The sequence below is a fragment of the Xiphophorus maculatus genome, chromosome 23, assembly GCF_002775205.1.
Source record: "Xiphophorus maculatus strain JP 163 A chromosome 23, X_maculatus-5.0-male, whole genome shotgun sequence".
Taxonomy (NCBI): domain Eukaryota; kingdom Metazoa; phylum Chordata; class Actinopteri; order Cyprinodontiformes; family Poeciliidae; genus Xiphophorus; species Xiphophorus maculatus.
This window is the reverse complement of record NC_036465.1, coordinates 19,037,984-19,059,220: the sequence shown is the minus strand read 5'-3', so window position 1 is coordinate 19,059,220 and position 21,237 is coordinate 19,037,984. Positions and strand designations below refer to the sequence as shown.

The following is a 21,237-nucleotide window of genomic DNA, read 5'->3' as shown; positions in this document are numbered from 1 at the left end:
TAATTTATCATGTAAATCAAATGGTTAAATTACCTTTTCTGTTCATCAACAATTTCTACAGAAGTGTGCTAATAAGTAAATTCTTTGATTCAGGTGTGCTGGAACAGGAATAGATTTAAAAAGACAAGAGATTTGCAACTGAAAACCCAAAATCTAATTGCTTTTGTTTAAAACATAACAAAAACAATCAACCATATTACTGCTTAGAAAATAGACTTACTTTTAGTCACTTTAAATACATACCACATCCAGCATGGTCCATGGCAGACGACTCTTACATTTTCACAACTTGAGTGAAAATAGAAGTAAAAAATTGTTTTCTTTTAGCTTGGTCTTACTGTTCTTGCTATTGGAAACAGCTAACTTTGAGTTTTTTTCCTCTCAATAATTAACTTCCACACCAAATAGTATTAATGTCTGTGCTTCTTACGTAATGTGCTGTATAGTCACTGTTATTTTGGCTTTGATACATAGGCTGTTGTTACTGTTGGACAATAAGATTACTGAATGTAATTTTTATGGAGCACCCTAGATAGGCTGAATCATTGGGTAGTAGTTAAGAACTGAGACTGTCAGCAAATTACATTAATCAATACAAAATAAAACCAAATATCTGAAAAAATAATCAGTTTTATGCTGCAACAGTGCTGAAAGGCAAATACCTACGAGAAATGCTGTAGCCTTTAGGCAGAAAGACTGGAATAAAGACGCAAACATTAGACTGGAAGTCCCTGCAGGGACACATCTAGAAATCATTTTCTGTGAGAAGTGTACGATAAATAAAAACACATAAAACAAGAAGCAAGAATAACCTGCTATAAATTCTGTGTTCAAGATGCTCTGACAATCCATCAATAGTGTGCAGCGGTATGAAGAATGACAATTTTAAATTGATTTGGACTTGACTCCCCTCAACCAAAGAGGAAAGAGACAATCTGGCTTGTCGCCAGAATACAGATGATAAGCCAGCATTTGTGGTGGTTTGAGGGTTGCATGAGTGCATACGGCATGGGTACCTGGCACATCTTTAAATGCACTATGAATGCAAATCATATTTTATTTATTTATTGTGCTTTGTTTTGTTTTCGGGCAACAAATGTCTGGCATATGTCAGAAAATCACTGCCAAACTACATTCTGCATGCAGTAAAGCAGCGTGGCTCCACAGTAAGATGACACAGGTGCTAAACTGAGCTGCCTGCAGTTCATACCTCACACCCACTGCTGTTAACACATTAGGAGATTAAAAATATAACAGAAAGGGTCCTAGGCTACTTAGCAGCTCAATGTCTACAGTGAGAAGTAATAGAAAGTCTTTCAGTCAACTTTCGAAACTGCAATTTTTCTTTGTTTGATACAGCACAGTGGTAAATAATCCCCACTTATCAATCAAAGTCAAATTTGATATATATTTAGGCTTTTTTATTATCACACTTATTGATACCCCAAGGTAAAGATGTGTAGGAAGCTTTAAGATGGCTTTTGCTTTATTGCAGCATCGTAATCTCACACTGAACCAGTTTTCTAACAGTGAGCTTCCTAAAATGTTTAATTTGTGCTTTTCTATTTTCACACTAAATCATTCCTATTAAATTAAAGGATCTATTTTCCCTAATATTTCACTGTGGGATTATGCTACTGAAATAAAATATGAATGTGTTTTGAAGTCGATCTTTAACTGCGTTGAATTAAATGTGGAGGATGTTGTATTTGAGTTGTATACAGTTAAATAATACGCTGCTAAAGATTAAAAGACAAAAAAAAAAAGAAAACTGAAAAAAAGAGTCTCTTATTTAGGTGGGTTTTCTGTCAGAAACTACTTCTCATAATCAGGGGTTGTGTTCCTCACAAAAAATTAAAAAATGGAATAAACTCAGTTTGCTCGATTCAGGTTATATACTGTATATATATATAATATTTCAAATCAGTCTAAAGGCCTATCAATAAAAATTAATCTCATATGAAGCTTGAATTATATGTTTTCATTGACTTTTTACTAATTGCAGCAAACAAGAACTGTAAATTTCTTTGAATTTAAGAAATTTAAGGATCGTGGAGGAAAAAGTACATCTGATATAGGCAATGTCTGAAATAATGAAATCATGCAATGATGCAATGGACAAATGTTTATTTTCTCAGGTATTAACTAAGTTATTCAGAAATATTTAATTTAAAGAAAAAGGATTTTTTTTTTAAATAAAAATTCATCTGCCCAGAGATACTAAAACTATTGGCAGTATGTTTGACTCTTGGATGTCTATTGTAGGATTTTGATGGTCTGATTCTGAGTTTCTTGATTTTTTTTCTAATTTAAGTAATGAAGATTAAAATATTAAATACACTGTAAAAACGCGAGTGTAAGATCACTCTATCAACATTTTTTTCTTTCTGCAGTTTCTACAACTTTACCCACACGTTCAAGGTATTCTGAACATTTTACAGTTCATGAAAGTGGTTTCACATTCAAATTTCAATGAGCAATAATTAGTTTTACTAAATAGAAATTAAATGTTAAAGATGCCTGATTAAATGTTATCTGTTTTATTTAGTTGAAGATAGTTTTCGTCACAATGGGAAAAATTCAACAACAGCTTAAAAGGTCCCAAACTCATGTTCTGGTTTGAGATACTATTGATTATTTGGAGAAAGATGCTTTAGTTCCACTGAAGAAAATCATAACATCCCACTCGTTATCTGAAGTGGGCAGGAAAGCAAAAGTCAAAGGTCAAAACCATTCAAAGATTGGTTCCCACAAAAACAAGATTAAACCCTTATTTTCCTACTTCAAAACCAACAAAAAAAAAATTAAATGGCATAAATTAGGAGCTTTTAACTTTTTTTTATTTCCTTTTTTTTCTATTGTACAGAAAGACATCCACAATGATTGCAGTCAGTGATTTATCAAAATATTAGCCTGACTTCCAAAATTTAATTAAGCTTAAAGTAATAACGGTCTTCTGAGAAAAAGTCATGACTTCCATTGGGAGTCCTGCTCTTTCTTTCCTCCTGCAGGCTGCAATCTGCGAGGTTGCAGTTGCTACAATTGTCCAGATCTGTTTCTGCAGATTCTGCGGCTCCGATAAACGTCCTAATCCCAATTCCAAGTCAATCTTTACTCATCGGATGCCTCCCTGGCTCTTCAGCAGGCTGTGATTGACGATGATTATCTCAAGCGGATGCCGTATCTGTTCCATCGCTGTGGCTGCGTGAGGGATCGGAGGTGAGGAAGCCGGATCAAATAGAGCCTCCGAGCTGCTGACAGAGACGGTGCACAGGAGCAAGGGCCCGTGTAGGAGACACCAATGAATTAAGATGTATAGATAGGAGAGATTCTTTTTCCTCTTATGTCTCAGAGACATATCTATGAGTTTTGTCATCAGCTGCTGAATTCACCGCATTTACCTAACATGCAATCTTTGTGGGTTAGTAAGTTTGAGCTTTCTATTAGGAGGCAGCAGAAGCACAAGCTGTTGCTGTTTTAGTTATTTTCTTACTGGCTATTTAGTTATACTTTATTACATATATCTTTTTTTATACTTTTACATCAACTCAGAATGAAACACCTCGCAGGAGTAGTAGAGAGTAACTCCTCACCCTTCAGCTTGATGAAGACAGACATGACATATTCACAGAGGATCATTTAGCACCTAAACAGCCAGATGTTTCCCCCAGGAGCAGCTTGACAGAAAATCTGAACAAAGGGAAGCTGAATATTAATGTTGATCTTGTTCCATCAAATTCATAAAACATCATTTGTACTCAGCGCTGCCTTTTGTAAGGCACACAGATCTGTAGCTTGTCATACAGCAGCAAAGAGGACAAATGCTAGTAGTAATAAAATTAATGTTTTCTTTCCTCCACTTTAGAAAATAAATTGCATAGAAAATTACTAGGTGCTGTTAGAAGTACACAATCTTAACACAAAGAGAAGAAAGAAATCTTATTTAATGGATAATTAACAACCAGCAAAACAATAGAGCTGAGAAAGAATTATACAAATGTTATTTTAATGAATTTATAATCACTTTCAACTTTTAAATGCGTCCATTAGAACCTGCTATATTTATCGATGCACATTCATGGGAAACCCTGACAACCTCCTAAATCACAGAATTATTAGTTTACCTCTCTGTTTGGAATATATGTGGTTTTTGACCGAGCTCCAGCTGAGGCAGTCTGCGGCGTTGGCTTCATTTATGAAAGCTCACATCTGCTCAGGACTTGGCTGACTCGATTGGTGATCAGTTTCTTTATGCAAGGTCAGTGTTTATGATTAAACAATAAGACAGAGACTGGGCATAAATGACACCTATGGCAAAGTTCCAAGGTAAAAACCACTGCTAACCACAAAGACTCGTCTCATTTTCTAAAAAAGAACGACACTGAACAAATAACAATAAACATATTGGAGGTAAAGTGATGATCTCCAGATGCTTTTCTGCTCCAGATATCTTGCCATCATTGATTGTGATGTCTGACCATCAGTTTGCACTGGATGACAAAGCAGGATAAGGGCTGAAAGCAGACCAGAAAGGGTTCTTCTTAATAGCTCAGTGAAGCAAAATGAATCATTTTGAGTGGCCTAATCAAAGTCCAGGCTTAAAACTGAATCAGATGATGTTGCTTAGCCTATGCCTTATCCTTCTTGATGCTTTTTCACACAGAGACAGGTTGGTTTGGGTAGTTTTTTTTTCCCTTAACAAATGAAATCATAATTTGAAAACTGCAATTTGTATTTAGCCATGTTATATGTGTCCCAAAATAATAAATTGTGGTTGATTATCTAAAACATTTAGGTATGACGGAAAGCAAAGACAAGAAATCTGTAAGAGGGAAAATCATTTTTATGGCACTATGCCGTGGAAATGGCACGGCTTGACTTCTGGGACCATTGAAAGAAAAATCTAGTAATTTCTCTTTTGAACATAAAAAATGGTCTGTTTTTTGAACTTTTTAAAGGTTCCTATTCCCAGACTTTGCAAGTCAGTCATTTTATTTTCGTCCAGCTCAGACGTCCGTCTGGAAACATGTAAATTCCTGTTTTGCAGTTCAAACAGAATGCACAAATGTTCACCGACTGGATTCAAAATTCTTTCTGCTCCTGTTAGATTCAGTCCATGATCAGCAGAAATGAGCAACGTGAAGTAACTGTTTGTCCATGTTCAGCCAAGTAACCCAGGCAGAGCCTCCGTGAGACGAAGAACATGGAAGACGTTCTGTTTTTCTGGCTCAGTGGTTATATCTTCAGTTAATGCCTAAAACGAGCAAAACTTTAACAAAAAGTCAATTTTATAGTGTGATCATTCCAGATTTACTTCCAGATTGAAACTAAATGCAAGGTGTGTGTGTGTTCTATATCTAAACTGTATGCTTGCATTGCATTAGGGCTTTTCTGCAGCCTAACCTCTTAATTTCAGCTCTGGATCATTGCTGCCTTGCATGTGAAATGGGTTACTCAGCAGTGAACCTGCTCTGAAACTATACACCTGTGCTGAAAAGAGGAGTCGCCATTTCAGCGCTGTCTGTTTGGATCAGCGTTCCCTGTGGCGCTGTGCCCTCTTTCAGAGCTCCTCTCTCGGTCACCTGTTCCTTGGCCCCTGACTCTCCCCCTGTTTTGACACAATGGGCCCTTTGTACCTGTATGTACCACTGCTGTGAGACATTCCTTGCCTTTTTTTTTTTTGGACAGCAATACTCAACCCAACTCTGACTATCCCTGTCGATGCGGCCTCATTCAGGAGAAATTCAATCGTAAGGAGAAGTGCAGCAAATTGTGGGACTGGGAAGAGGCTTGCAGGAATTAGATTGTGGCGCTGATAAGTTCTATATAGAGCGGGTAAACACGTTCTTATCTTGTTATCCAGCTTGCACATTAACACATGATCTGTGGAGGAGGGTTTAAAAGGATAAATCAAATTCTAATCATTGTGTTTGGCTTGCACCCACTCTCTGCTCTTTGTCTCTATTTCTGTTCCTCCCGATGCAAAAGGACCCCCAGGCCCACAAGTGAAGAACAATGGAGGGGTCAGAAGTACCAGCAATTTTCCCTGCACCTGCTGAATGCTTCAGAAATGAGTGCTCCGGTGATTACGTGGCCTAATGTGCGATGTTTAAAGAGCAGTTTCCTGCAGCAGAGTTAAATGCTAGTGCCCTCTGTGAAGTATTAATGATGTGGATGGATGAATCAGGTCGGAGCAAACCTGTTGACGGCGGCCACGGCGCTCTCCAAAGCTGTGCCCAGACATCAGGCTTAACCGCTTGGCAAATTGGACATGCTTGTTGGCTGTAGCTCCAATTTATGTGCACTCTCTATTGCAGTTAGTCCATCTTCATTATTGAAATAGCCTCTGTCAGGTCTTGACAGAGTGCTGGATATGTTAAAGGAGGGAGAGAGGGGAGAGCTTGCAGGGGGGAAGAAAAATCATGAATAATGTGGAAAATAAACATTTGAGGCAGTGGAGCTGGAGCCGGCTGGCAAGAGGGGTGTTGGGAGTGTTGGCAAATGCCCAGCTTTGATTTTTCCCTCTACCTCCCTCCTTGTGATTGTATGCGCAGGCTTGTGCTGGGGGATGTTGACACAGTGGATCCTCAGCCATGGGGCTTTATCTCACACACATGCAGTCAAACATACAAACCTTTGAGCAGCTCTCAGCGCTGAACTCCTAACAGCACCTCTGTGGCTTGAACAGCATCCCAGCTGCGAGCTGTGTCACACTTCTCACCGGATCCAGCCTTTTTTTTATTTTTTGCAGACTGCTGCCGTGCTTGCTTCATTTTTTATTTTGATCAGACTGATAAGGCCAAACTCAGCTCATCTCAGCCAGCCAGTTCCAGTTCATGTCATTTTGAAGGAGATGTGTTTATCGCCAGAGGTAGAAGTTAAATACTTCAATGATTAATACAACTTGACCTCAAAACCATTTTGTAGCTCTGTAGCTGAGCGCTTAATCTCAGGCTGGAGGTGCAGTAATGTCTCTTTGAAGAGAAGACCAAATACTGGATGGATCTACACGGTTTTGGACTATAAATACATTATACATCTTTACCACTTATGTTGATTGGAAATTTATGCCTGAAACTTATGCCTTGGTATATACCTATAATGATGTGTTGAATTATTTCCTCTTCAGAAACTCGACTGATTACATGTGGATTTCATTTAGGATCAGAACTTTTAAAGGTTTAGCGTTTATAAACGCATGTTCACATTCGAAAGCACGCGCAGACATGATTGTGTTAGCAAAAACAGGAGAATGTCGTCAAATTTAGCATGGGTGCCTTCATAAATATGAAAAAACATGCCGATCATCAGAGAAATACTGGGAGGAGGATATACAAATATAATGACTTAACACAATGAATGTGTTTTTTAAACCAGAAACAATTTATGGTGCTGTTTCTGCGTTTAGATTTAGAAAATATGAAAAACAGGAGCAAATTACCAAAGCAAAATGTCTTTATCAAACTGCTTAACTAATCTGGAAAATTACTTAGATGAAATTATAATAAATTAACTGCTTGAAACCAATCCAGTGAGCTTACAACAGACTCTCACCTGAAAAATCCTGAACTAGCAATTTAATTTGATCGTAATGTGTGCCTTATGAATGCTGTGGTTTACCTCTATTGCAATTTTTCAATGTATTAATCTGCAATTGTTATTTGTTGTCCGGTTTATCTAATCTAATCAAAGTAAAGTTCTGTGAAATAATTATTAAAAACTACTTAAAGTGTGTGTGTAGCACTGTTCAGCTCTGTTTACTGTTACTACTACTACTTTATATTAAAGTGCCCCACCTTTAGGATTCTGTACCTGCTACAAAAGTAGATGTAATGCCTCATAAGGTAATTACCCCCATAAGCTGGTGTGTTTGCAGCTGCAGGCTGCAGCAGGGCTTCCCTTCAGGTAGCTCTCCCACTCAGGTCAGTAAACACCTAATGACATTTAGAGGAAAGAGGATGAAAGAGGTGGCACTTGGTTGTAGTCAGCTGCGCACTACCTTTGTCTTATTGTGTACCGTCTGTCTTAATCTCCCAGCCACCCCTTTCACACCACAAGGAGATCATGTTATTAGATCCCCTCCCTCTGCTCATTTGTCATCCGGCAGCACCGCTCCTCCAGAAAGAGATGGCAAGCAAAGGGGGAAAAAAAGAAAACGGTACAAAAAGGGGAAGAAACCACAACATCAATTGTTCATCATTTGCTGGCTTGGAGTGTGTATCTTCTTCTTTTTCTTCCACATACACAAATTTAAGCTTCTCTACTGATTTTATTTTTCTTTTTGTGTCATGCCAACTATATCCTGCATGCACACCCAACACACATGTGCTGTACCTGCACACAATACCTCCCACCTGCTCTTTCACTATCAGGATCTGATACAAATAAAAAGTATTGCCAGTGTTCAGAGTGTACCGTCACCTCCTCAGCCACATTGCTTTAATCTTTCTGTGAGCCGACTCGTTCCCTTGCTGCTCAGGGAGGCAGTCAGCTAATTATAATAAACAAATATGCTCTGAGATGCCTATGTGAGACTCACATAGGTTAACAACTCAGCTATAAATGTTAAATGAAGCCTAAAATAGGATAGTATGGCTTACAGTTGCCATAGCGATCCCAGCAGTGACTCTTTGTGTACTTTGTAGGTTGGAAAAGTTTGAATTAATCTTAGATCCTGTCATACACAGAAGAAATGAGTGACTGCTTTGTGTCTCGGAGGTCTTTTTGACGACTGGGTCTGGGAATTTTTTTTCCCACTTCCAAGAGATCTGTGTTTGTCTGTGTTTACTGTCACCCTGCATGTTGAACTCTGCACTTCTGCATTAGTCAGATGCGAGTTTTTTCTGCCAAAAATACTCATTATACCCATGTTTCTTGCTGTCTTTGTCTTTTTTTTCCAACAGGTGGGACCGTCAGAATGATGTGTAGGTGGAGCAGCGTTGAGCCGTATTGATGGATGTGCTAGCAGACAGCAGTCTCACATTGATTGTGAAGACTTCAGAACCGGAAAATGCAAATATTGTGGAAAATACAGGTACCTGCATCTCTGTCTAAAGTTTAATGTTTTACTCAATGTAAAATATGAATTTATGGGATAGTGAATATTTCTTAAGTGGAATTAAATATGTTTTTATAGTTTTCAATACGAAAAAAACTTTCCAAAAACAATCTGAAAAGTGTAGGATCCAGTTTTTATTCAGCACTCTTTACCCCATGAAGTACAAAAAAAAATACCTACGGTAGTCATGTGTCCATGTGTGATTTAATAAATCCAGCTGTTATGTGAAGGTTTCAGACATGAGAACATCAGCGGACAAACGGCATCACAAGGACCAAGAAACACGGCAGACAGGTCAGGGAGAAACCAAAGTCAGTTTATAAATTATCCCATGCTTTAGATATCTCACAGAGCACTGTTCATCCATCATCTGAAAATGGAAAGAGTTTAAGACTGCAAACCTTGCAAGAAAGACATGGCTGTCCAGCCAAACTGACAGGCCGGGCCAGGAGAGTATTGTTAGTAGTAGCCAGAAACCCCATGGGAACTCGGCAGGATCTGCAGATATCCACCGTTCAGGTGAAAGAATCTGTTCACAGGAGAATGACTAGTCATCTATTTCACAAGTCTTTACATAAGAGGAAGTGAAAATAAAAATCAAAAAAAGCAATTGTGGCAAGAAAGCTACAAGAAGTCCCATTTGCAGTTTGCTACATAAAAGAAAGTGCTCTGGCTTGATGAGACCAAAATGTTACTTTTTAGTTTATGTGGAAAACGATATGAGCAGCACCCTACACAGCACCGTACACACTATCTTCACTAATAAGAATGGTTTCTGTTGTTTATGGCAGAAACTGGGAAGATGATTAGATTTGATTGTATTAAAGACTCAGGTCAGGAATACTTTAAATCCCAAAGGAAAACTAAATAGGAAAAGGATAAAGTTAAAGATAGAACAATGTTGGAAGATAACTTGTTGGAAGCTGTGAAAGACTTGGGAAAACTGACAATCATTTTCCCATCATTTTTTCATCACTTATTGTTACAATCTCAACAACATACTTCAGGGTTTGTGGTGGTAATTTTCCAAAATGTGAAAAGTGAATGATGCATTAATTTTTCTGCCAGTACACGCCTCATGCATGTTTTGGGAATATGTTTTAGGTGAACGTGGATTTGAACCCAATGCCATCTTCCTTTGAGGCAACTGTGCTAACAACCAATCCAGTAATGTCTTATTTGTTTCCTTTGTTTCAGTTGTTGATCTTAAAATGGGAAATGTTTCTTTCCCTAAGAATAAGTGAGCTTGAATTAATGAAAGCTTTAAAGGGGCAATTAGTCTTTCCATGCCCAAGAAGTAGCTATTTCTTAAATTAGTTTTTCTTACCCTCAGTTTTAAGCTCTTTGACAAGAAATGGGGACGGTGCAACACCTGCTTTTTTCAAAGAAGAGGAGAAGAAACATTAAATGAGGGTTTTTAAGCTATTGTTAATCCTCTCTCCTCATGCGCCTTCAACTCAAAAATATAATATCGGCATATTTTTTATAAAATGGTGCAAATGTGAAAGAAGGGATGACAACTTAAGCTCAAATAAGTGGTTAATTTTGTTGCCATGGAAAAAATATAGAACATCTAAATTATATAGATTATTTTGTTAATTATTCTAAAACCTCCTCTTAGCTTAAGACTTTTTTATTCTGTCATTCTCGCAATAGTGGTTTCTGGTTAAAAAAAAAAAAATTTGATTCTTTTTAATCAGTTCTTAAGGGTGGTCTGTGAAATATTCTGTAATGTTTTCTTATATCCAAGAGCATATTTGTTCCAGGTAATCCAACAAACTTTACTACAAAGAGGACCTGGTTAAATGCAAAAAGCTGTTTTGAAAATAGGATTTAATTTAAACACTTTCCTAACCAACCATGAGAAAATATAATAACTGGTTGTGTCACCCTTAGTGACGACGACTGCCATCAAGAATTTGGCAAGAAATCACTTACATCAGTGTGAAAAAGCTTTAACCAATTATTTGCAAAATTGTTTTTAACTCAAACACACTCTGGAAAATTTTAGCATGGTCTGTTTAAGGTTATAAAACAAGATAGGATATCAATTACATCTATCTCTAAACTTTGAATAGGCTACTTAATAGCCTTGATTTTGCTTTTTTTTTTTTAGCCATTCAGAGTTAGTCTTGAACTAGATAATTGTCCTGCTTCATAACCCAAGTATACCTGAGTTTAAGCTCAGACTGATGGCAAAAGCCTCATAATTACATAATTACAACAAGTATTTCAGGGTGAGAAACAGTGCAGCAGTTTTAATAAAGACATTGCAATGAAGTCCTGGGAAGGTTCACTGCTCTTTTATATTTATTGATAATGGAAAACAACATAAACCTTTTCAGGCTGTAACAAATAATTTTTGAATTGTTTAAATAAGGGCATCATGTGCTGCTTTTTAAGATGTTTTAGCCTACTTCATCTTGTCAGGTAAGTTGTATTTAAGTGATTTCTTGGTTCTACAGATCAAGCAGTAATTAGACTTTGTGGTTGATTGTGATAGATTAGAATTAATTAATGATTTTTTTTAAATGTCATGTCATGATATAGCCAGGTTGGTGTTTATAGCTTCCCCCCTAGGGAAATTATTTGAAAATTGCATTATGTATTTACACAAGTTATCTTAATGAGATTTAAAAAATAATTTGATAATATAATAAAATCTGCAAGTGAACAAATATTGTTTCACAGCACCTTACAATATAAATATTAATTATCAGCATTAATTTCTGACAATTGATCCTATTAAACTTTCAGAAAGAACCAACATAAATGCTTTGGGAACTTGCTTATTAAATTAAAATTTAAAGGCAGCAAGAACTTTGTCCATACAGAGATGAATGGCCCTTATGTAATAATGCTACATTGGATTGTTTTTCTTCAGTATGTATGTATGTATGTAATAAAAAATAAACAAAACAAGCAGAAACTGTATAATGGAATCTGTCCTACAGTGTTTATTCACCTCATCTGTGATGAAGGAGATAACTACAGAGAGGGTCATTTATTTATAGTTTAAATACTTTGAAGTAATAATTGTGTTTGTGGTACACGCAGAGAAGATTCAGACAAGTTGAATATGTAAATACAGCTTGAAAAAATTAGTTCTCCCTCTCCATCCAGAATAACTTGGTCACAGATGTCTGCACTTAGCACTTCCATAAGGGACACACGTTGGAGATCTTTTGCAGGATTAGAGGCTTGTCAGAGAATAATTGTGCATTCACTAATAGAAAATCTTTGTCTGTGCAATAAAGGATATAATCTGTTTGTGTATTCAGATTTATTTTATTGTATTTAAAGGCACCGGACTTTCACAACATTTTTATGGTGAAAAACAGAATGAAAACAATAGTGGGGGAAATGAATATCTTTATGCTACAACAAACTTCATTAACATATTTTTTTATCCTTTATTTTCGCTTTGATATAAGCTCTTAATTTTAAAACTGTTTTGAAAATGAATTCATGTTTGCCTGCAGCTCAGACCGTTCAGCTTACTGAACATTTGACCCACTAGAGTGGATGATTATTCTAAAAATTTATTTATCAACTTTTTTGAGACAGTTTAAGAAAACCAGATCAAACTTCATGGCGCTTTGTCAGCAGTGAGTGCAGTGGGCTAATTCTTCATTATATCAAACTGCATTTTTATTCCTATTGTTCATGTTTCTGTAGAACTGTTAAAATCATCTTAATTGGCTCAGAGTAGATTGGACCTGAAGGTTTTGCTCATACAAGGTGAGAGGTATCCTAAAAGTATATCTCCAAATTCCTCAATCACTTTTAATGGGTGATCCAATAAGACAGAGACCCCAAACACACATCTAAACTGGGTTTGGATGGTCCTGATCTCAACAAAATACAAAAAATATATATATATATGGTTGGAAGAATGTATAGCAAAAAATAAGATGTTCAAATATGATATAAAGAGACACCTTTTTTCCCTCACTTTGTTGACTATATACTAGAATAAGAGAGAGATTTTCCACATGCATTTTGAGGAATAATTTCTTTAAATTCAGAGTTTGATTTAAACCAAAATCACTATACCCATTAACAATTTAAAGAAATCTAGATGGTGTTTTAATGGCTTTGTAAGCTTCTGACAGACTATTTGACAACAATGTAGTTAATTGGAAGCGCACCTTTAAATTCATTTTAAGGCAACTTGCCTAGAAAATATTAAGCCTTCTTGTGTGACATTATGGAACATCACAGGAAATCAGCCAAAACTTCAAGAGGAGAATTGAGGGCCTCCACAAGTCTGTTTCATTCTTAGTACAATTTACTTATTCTTGAAGATTTCATAAAAAACTTATACGCAAGTATAAACAAAATGAGAATGTTCAGCTATTATACTGGTGAGCAATGAGAAGAATTTTCCGTCACATAGAGAAACATTTTATGGTACAAATAACACAGCTTAACTCCAGAAAAGAGCAAAAGGCTTCATAAAAATACGGTCAGTAAGAGAAAGAGAGTGTGTGTCTTTAACCAAAGTGAAACAAGTCCTTTACTGACATGGACTGAAAGGCTTCTTAGACGGGAAGAAGCCATTACTCTAAAAGCAACATAAAAAGTGAGACTTTAGGAGTGGGAGATATTTTATGTGATTTGGATAAAGTTAAATTGAAGTGTTTGGGAATAATAACTCTAGTTAGATTTGGAGGGAAAAGGAGAACACTTGAAAGCTGAAGAATACCATTCAAACTGTGACGTGGGTAAAGGGATGGCAACGTTATGTGTTTAACAAGAGGATGAGCTGGCACGCGTTAGGAAATAATTACTATTTAGTAATACTGAAACAACGTCTCAAGACATCAGGCCTGGAAATTAAAGCTTGAGCTCAAATAGTTTTTCCAAATGGTCGTCTATTCTTTGGGGTGACCATCCATAATATTAGTCTGATTGGATAAGAGACATTAGTCTCTTATCAAAGGAACATTACTTTCTTTAATGTATAAATGTTATGCCTTTTTATACAGTATGTGTACAGTTTATACAATGACCTCTAAGAGCTTTAGAGGAAGTATACATTTAACGTAAACTTGTGTATCCTGTTCTATTTAGGTTGCACAATCATCCAACTCTGAAAGAATAACTGCTGAAATTCATTTCAATGGCCCCAAATTAATATTTTGTTATTCATATTGAGATTATCTAAGCTTCTTATCAGCACAGCATTTAAGGCTGGTGAACTCCCCAAATGTTAAAGTATTTTTTGTATTTTTTATACCCAACGCCTCTCAACGCTCCACTCTCCCAAACCTACCCACTCAAAAAGAGCCAACTTTTAGTTTACAGCAGTCTATCCTGGTTGATTGTTGTTTCCTGTGTATTTTAGAAACTGTAACTTTTTTCTGCTTAAACAGCCAAGCACCTCTAGTTCTTAAATGAGATTTATCTTAGTGTTTCACCTCTGGTCAGGCTCAGTCTGTAAAGTCCTACAAATGATCCTGAGCAACTCGCCTGCTCCTCGAGAGGCACCCAGAGGAAGAGAGAAGCAGTGAAGAAAGAGGGAGAAAAATTTGTAGTATGAGCCCAACAAAGGAGAGAAAAGATTGAAAATAGGTCCACTGAGCAGGAATAGGCTACCTCTTTGGAAAAGGACAGCTATGAATCATGCTGCAGTTACTCACCACTTATTATGGACATTCTGTACTACCTGGGCTCATTCTCTCCACCACCATTCACAAAATGTCATATGTAGTGAAAACATAGCAAAATAAAAAAGGTTTTTCTTAGCTGACCAACCAAGCTGCATAAGTGAGCCCCCTCTCCTAGGCTGCAGAGCTGGAGAGCAATTAGCTGTGCATTTTGTTATTGTAAAGCTTCTGTATGCGAGTGATAAGGAGACGGAGGCTTGATATCAAACAGATAGAAATCTGAAAACAGAGAAATTATTGATATGCATAGAATGGCAGTAATGGAAAAATATTTTCCAATTGTTATTACTTTAAATGTTAGATTTAACCCGCCTTCCAACATTTGGACATGTAATTTTGTTTAAATGACTTTTACAAAAAGACTTAATTAAAAGGCACATTTTTTTAGTTTTTTTTTTACTTTTGCATTTCATCAGATATATTTATCTCCATGATCCAAAAGGAGAAGTATGTAAAAGGCAGATGAAAGTTTCTTAATTCTGATTTTTTTGACATGCTGAACTTAGGCATAATGAGTCCATCTGGTGATTAAGTCAATGAGGACGAGGAAATCGAAAAAATCTTGTTTCCAATATACCTAAAACACCAGCACCCAACCCAGAGATTTAAAAGTGCTCTGTGTGGAGTCTGAAGACATTTCTTGTCACAACTCTCAAAGGATGTACTTTTTTTCATTCTTTGACCTTACAAAGTCACTTCCAAGTAGATGGAAGGGAAGTTAAAATACTGATATAAAAACACAGCCACAGTTAAATGAAACATTTTCACCTGAAGCTATGTGATTATTTTTGGCTGAATATGCAGAACGGTTATTTAATGGGACTGGTTTTTGATTTACCCTGATCTGTGGACATTAGCAGATGCTTTGCATTGACAGAGGATACCTAAATACTAAAAACATTGTAAAAGATAATCTTTATGCTCACAAACATTTGTGGTCATTTCAGTGATCTGGTTTCTGACTTGCTGCTTTTTGGGTTTGTCCCTTTCCTTAGTTTTAAGACTGTAATTATTTCATAACCCTGGAGTAGGTGAAAGGGCTTTAGTTTCAAAGGGTTCCAGGTTTCTTGCTAATATGATCCTTGGTGAAAAAGTGCTCACTTCATCTGCTTTTTCTGTCACAACAATGTAGCAATGCTCTCATTCAACATATTCCCAGTAAAAAGGTAAAGGAAATTAATTATTTAATTGTTTTAAGAGATTTCTCGAAGCTTTGCCATCGTACACACATGCCATTTCCTTCTAGTTGATGAGGATGTGACAAAAAGGATCTGTTTGTTCTTGGAAATATGTTTTAAAATTAGTCATTCACCTTGAAAATGACAGGAATGCTGATCCTGTTTATGTTTTATACTTTCATAATGTTTAATGTATTCGTGGCTCTAAAATAATAATAAACGAATGAAATATAAAAGCAAAAAACAACCATGGAAATGTCTGTAAATATGTGGCTTCTGCTGCAGTAATAGATGAGGCAGGAGTTGCCAACCAGTCCCTTCTCTTGTGTCCATCACCGTGTCCCACAGCATGGCCTTGTTTGCTCATAGAGCTGGCTGGCACAGGGCAGTTCGGGCTTTACCTCAGGTGGGAGAAGTCCCGAGTGTTATATGCAGAGTGAGATAGATGTGATCCTAGGAGCTGAGGGTTTGCTAACTGGTCTGGTCTGGTCTAGCCCGAGTTTGGCTGCAGTCAAACTGTCTAGCATGGCTGGGCTTGGCAGCAATAGGGATCAGAAGATCACCACCACCTGCCAGCAGTCAGGGTCCCTCCATATGCTCAGTGGTGTATGCCTTTGCCAGATTGCATGAACTATGTCAAATCCAGCGTCGCTTTCTATTCAAGGAGCTTCCCTCCTGATAAAACCATTACAAAACTGCAACTGTGTCAGGATGATCTCAGAGTCTGTTAAAGCATGTTTTATTGTCAGTGTATGCGTAGTTCACCCTGCTAGCTGGATATTGAGTCCTGGCAGTGTTGAGCATTTTGGATGCTTATCTAGTGTGCATTTGCCAGCTCAGATTTAGTAGTAACATTATGCTGTGTCGTATCAGCAAATACGAAGCTGCTGATCCCCTTTTGACCTCTAATGTCAAACTTGAATTTTCAGCCGCAATCATCACTGAAAGACCGTCTGTGTGTGAATATATGTGTGTGTTTGTGTACCTGTCTGACTGACTGATCTGTGGCACATTCTGAACAGCTGAAGAGCTAATGGTCCAGCTGGAGACAGATGGCCTCTCGATAACACTATACCCCCAAGCCAATACTCACACTCTATCACTCTCCCGCTCCGACACACGCACACACACGCCAACACACACCCGCTCTTGCATGAATCTATGCATGCACACACACATTGGATAGGGTACATTGTTAATCCATTACAAGCCCAGAGGAAGCACATTTCTCAATATGAGTTTAATGTTTCCAAGCAATTTTCAACAATCTTTTGCAACATTAGATGGCAGCTTAGGTTTTGTGTACACAAGGTGATAAAGGAGGCTAATAATCTCTTTCCCTTTATTATTTTCATGTAATTTCCTCTATTTTTGTGGCTAATTGAAGAGATTGTTAATAAACTTTCTCTTACTGTTTTTGTAAAAATTCTTCCTATGTAATTTATTGTGAGAATATTTTCTAGCATTTCTTTAATTCTGTAGCTACCAACTTACTGCTACACAAAATACAAAGTTTTTACCGGATAACATTAAGTAGTCTCATGCTGTGCTGTGGAGGCTTATTGCCTGCACTGTTTAAAATCCTCTAACCTTAAGTGTTAAGAAAAGAAGAAATCACTTTTAAGAATGTGATAACATGAAGTAGGTTAAAAGATCTCAAAAAGCAGCACATCTTGTCCTGATCTGGAGATATTCAAAAACTTATGAAAACCAAAGTTATTAACACATACAAAACTGGAGCTGGTTACAGACAATATTACATAACACACTAGCAGGTTGAAAAACAAAAACAAATGGCAAGTGTTTGAAGGGCCTAGTCAAAGCCCAGACTTAAATCTTATTTAAATGCTGTAACGTGATCTTAAGCATGTTGAAAACCATGTAGTGCAAAAATGTCAGTGAAGAAAACTGACATTTTCACAAACATCAGGTGTTTGTGTTGTCACAAACACCTGATGTCTGTTGATGCCGCCAACCAGCTTCTACGTTAAAGGAGCAGGTGGGTTTGGATAGCTTTTTCTCTTAGTAGAATAAGTAATTTTATCACTTCAATTTGTATTTATTTATTTGTGCTACGCTGCCTTGATATAAAATTTATTTGATGATTTAAACATTTAACTAAAGCAAAAAAGCAAAAAGAGAAGACATGTAAACTTAAAGTACTCTGTCCAACTGCAATCAACTTATGTTTGTCACCTTGAATGTTTAAGTTGTTCATGTGTTTTCTTTTGGTTTTGTTTGGTGTTTTGTGCATTTGTGAGTTACTTGTCTGTGTGTCTCTTTTGAAATATAAAAGACAATAAATAGATTTTTGAAGAAAAAAAGAGAAGACATAAAACTGGCTGATACGAAGGTGCTTGGTCTGTCGCTGTTAACTTTATTACCAATTGTTTGGTCAAAGTGTGAATGTTGAATACATGTAGCACAAGCTGGTTGATAGCTGTACCTGCTGTCTGTCTTTAGTAGTCTGAACTAAAGTGATCACAACCTACTGACAACATCATTATGCGGCATCATTTTACCATTTCATCTCTTCCTTCGTCCCATGGAAGTAGAGCATTACAAGTCACATTATATGTCAAAATGGTAGCCAGAGTGTCAGGTTAAAAACTACCCAACCTCCATCCCAACAGCATTAATCCAGCATTTGGGTTAGAGAAACAACACAGTAGTGTTTTATGTGCTGCTCTAGTATTAAATGTAGGAAATGATGCCTCTCCTGACTCTCCAAAGAGAACATGTGTCAGTCCCAGGCATTTTGCTCTGAGGTCATTCTGGCTCACAGATTGAAAGAAGCTGATGACAAACGCCTCGCTGTGATGCTTCTGCCACCTCTGAGAAGCTGCTGCTGTAACAGTTTTCTTACTCTGTGAGGAAAAGAGATGATGCATATTCCTCTGGAGGTTTTCCTTCATTAAAGATGACAGTAGCGCAGTCATAAGCTCATCGCAGGAGTTTCATGTTGCACCAGTGTGTCTGCAGGCCGCAGACCCGCAGAGACCAGCTCTCTGAAATTTCATTACCTCATTAAATCACTCTCAAATCCTATCCATATTCAAAGATTTACTCATCACCAATACAGTCGTGCTGAATGCTGTACACTGAGCAGCCTTTGCCTCGAGCATTTATCACTACCTCAATAGTGATTAGGCGCATCCAATTCTAAAATGGGGGTTGTTGCTAGTTAACCTCTGTGAGCACATTAATTGCTGTGCTGTGTTTTTCAATTTCGGAATTTCTTCCTGGCACTGTTTTAAAGAATATGTGCGAGACAGCAGCTTGGGATGCCGGTGAGGGAGGCAGGTGGAGATGATATTGGTTATACAGTCTCCAACATATGGGCCTGTCGTGTCCCATGTGTACATACCTGCCTCCGCTGCTGTCATCTAATTATGCAGAGCAAACAAAGCTATCTGCCTTCTGCTGCAAGCCTGCTTCTCTGAGTTTTGATTGTTACATGCCGATGAACGTCTCCAAATGACTTGCTTTTGTCATAAAATGCTTGTTGCAAATTCCCAAAACCAGTTTTTAAGATGTAGTTCTAACTTGTATTTCTGTTATTTTTAGCTGTCAATCTGTTTTTTTTATTATTATTATTAGTAGTACTGTAGTATTATTATTCACTACACTGCTGTACAAAAGCAGAGTTGACTTTGTGCCTGAATTGGAGCTGGATACTTGCATGTAGTGAATCTGCGACATGACATGAAACTGCATAAGTTGTTGTTTAACTGAACTTGAATGAATTTCGTTTCAGTGTTTTCAGTTTGTGCCTCTTGGTAAAGAGACAACATGGGGTGGTGTTGTTGATGTTTGGTTGTTTTTTAAATACTACCACTCATTTTCTGTTGCTCTGCATTAAAACTTGAACTATGGCACCGTATTAGTTCATCATTTGGATTTACATTGCTATGCATTGATAGTCTATAGGTCAATATTCAGTTCAGTGTCTTCCCAAGTAAACATACAATAAATTGATATTTAAATAAATAATAAAAGTATTGACAGGCAGAAAGAATTGACTGCAGCTTTAATTGAAACAGAGTTTCAATTTGTCTGTTTCATGACACAAATTTAATTGGCAAAATGACTGATACGTTGAATGTAAAATAAAAAGTAATAGCAGTGTAACAATACATTACGCTGACAATATTTTTGAAATATAAAATCCATTTTGCTTATTGTCTTACACTAAAATAAAAACGTTTCAGCTAATTCATTGACTATCATTTAATCAAACAACTAATCAAAAATGCCAATTTTCCTCCAAAAATCAAAAGCATTTTTTCAGTTCATAATTTTTTATACAATAAACTATGGCTTTTTATTGTCCAACTGATTACAACAGAATAATGTGAACAAAGATGTACAGAATAAAGCGCAAAATTTAAATGTCCACCACCAGCAGGACGAAATAAATCAAATAAGATGGAGCGTTTTTATTTACTTCTTTATTTTAAAATAAAAAAGCCTAAATATGCGGCATGTATTGAATATTGAATAAGCTGCAATAGAAATGAAGTGAAAAGGAAATGCCTCAGGTCAGTCATGAGTGCAACTCCAAATGAAAAACTTGTTTCCATTATCTCTTTTATCTATATTTGAGTCAATATTTCCATGTAAAGTGAATTTAAATTATAGTTATGAAATGTGTGTTTTATTTATGAGTTTTGTTTGATTTGTTGATTAACATTATCTACAAAATATATTTCCTCAAAAAGGGAAAAAGTGCAGTCTATGTAAGTCTGCGATTAAGTAAAAAATCTAAAGGTTTTCTCAAATAGTTGAGTACAAAATGTTTTAGTCAGACATTTCTAATTTCACATTTAACATCCTAAAAAAGTCAGTCATTATTGTATTTTGCTAGCACATCATTAACATATAATTTTTTCCCTTTTGAAATGCTAAATCTACCAGTCAATGCCTATGCGCTAGCAGTAGTTTGGAAAAATGAGTTTTTACTTCTGTTGAATAGTTTAAGAAATATGAAATGACAAATCATGGAAAAATACAAGTCAACTAAAACTACTGATGCAGCTGAATTATAGCAGATCACTTATGATGGTATCACTATTTTGAGAACTCAAACTGTGTTTTAAAGAATCGTGGTTTTGCAAGTCAGTAAGCTGCAGTTATTCCTCTCAGTCTAAAGCAGTTCCAATCCCAAAAACTATTTAAATGTTCTCTGAACATTATGTGTTTTCACATAAAGAAAGTAAGTATTCAAAAGAAGTGTTGTGATAATAAACTCTTTTCAGCTTGGAACAACACTTTCATTCAATTCAGTTCAGATCAATACAAGATTGGATGCTGTGCAGATATTAACTTC

At 36.6% G+C, this 21,237-nt stretch overlaps 1 protein-coding gene across 1 annotated transcript in view; it reads left to right on the top strand.

Moving 5' to 3' along the window:
• The window catches only part of nexmif (neurite extension and migration factor), an 88,412-nt gene that overhangs the window by 56,511 nt on the left and 10,664 nt on the right, over positions 1-21,237 (top strand). The window contains exon 2 of the mRNA XM_014470745.2: positions 8,904-9,034. Within this exon, the coding sequence (XP_014326231.1) occupies positions 8,953-9,034 (82 nt within the window). The 5' untranslated portion in view covers positions 8,904-8,952. The remainder of the gene's footprint in view (positions 1-8,903; positions 9,035-21,237) is intronic.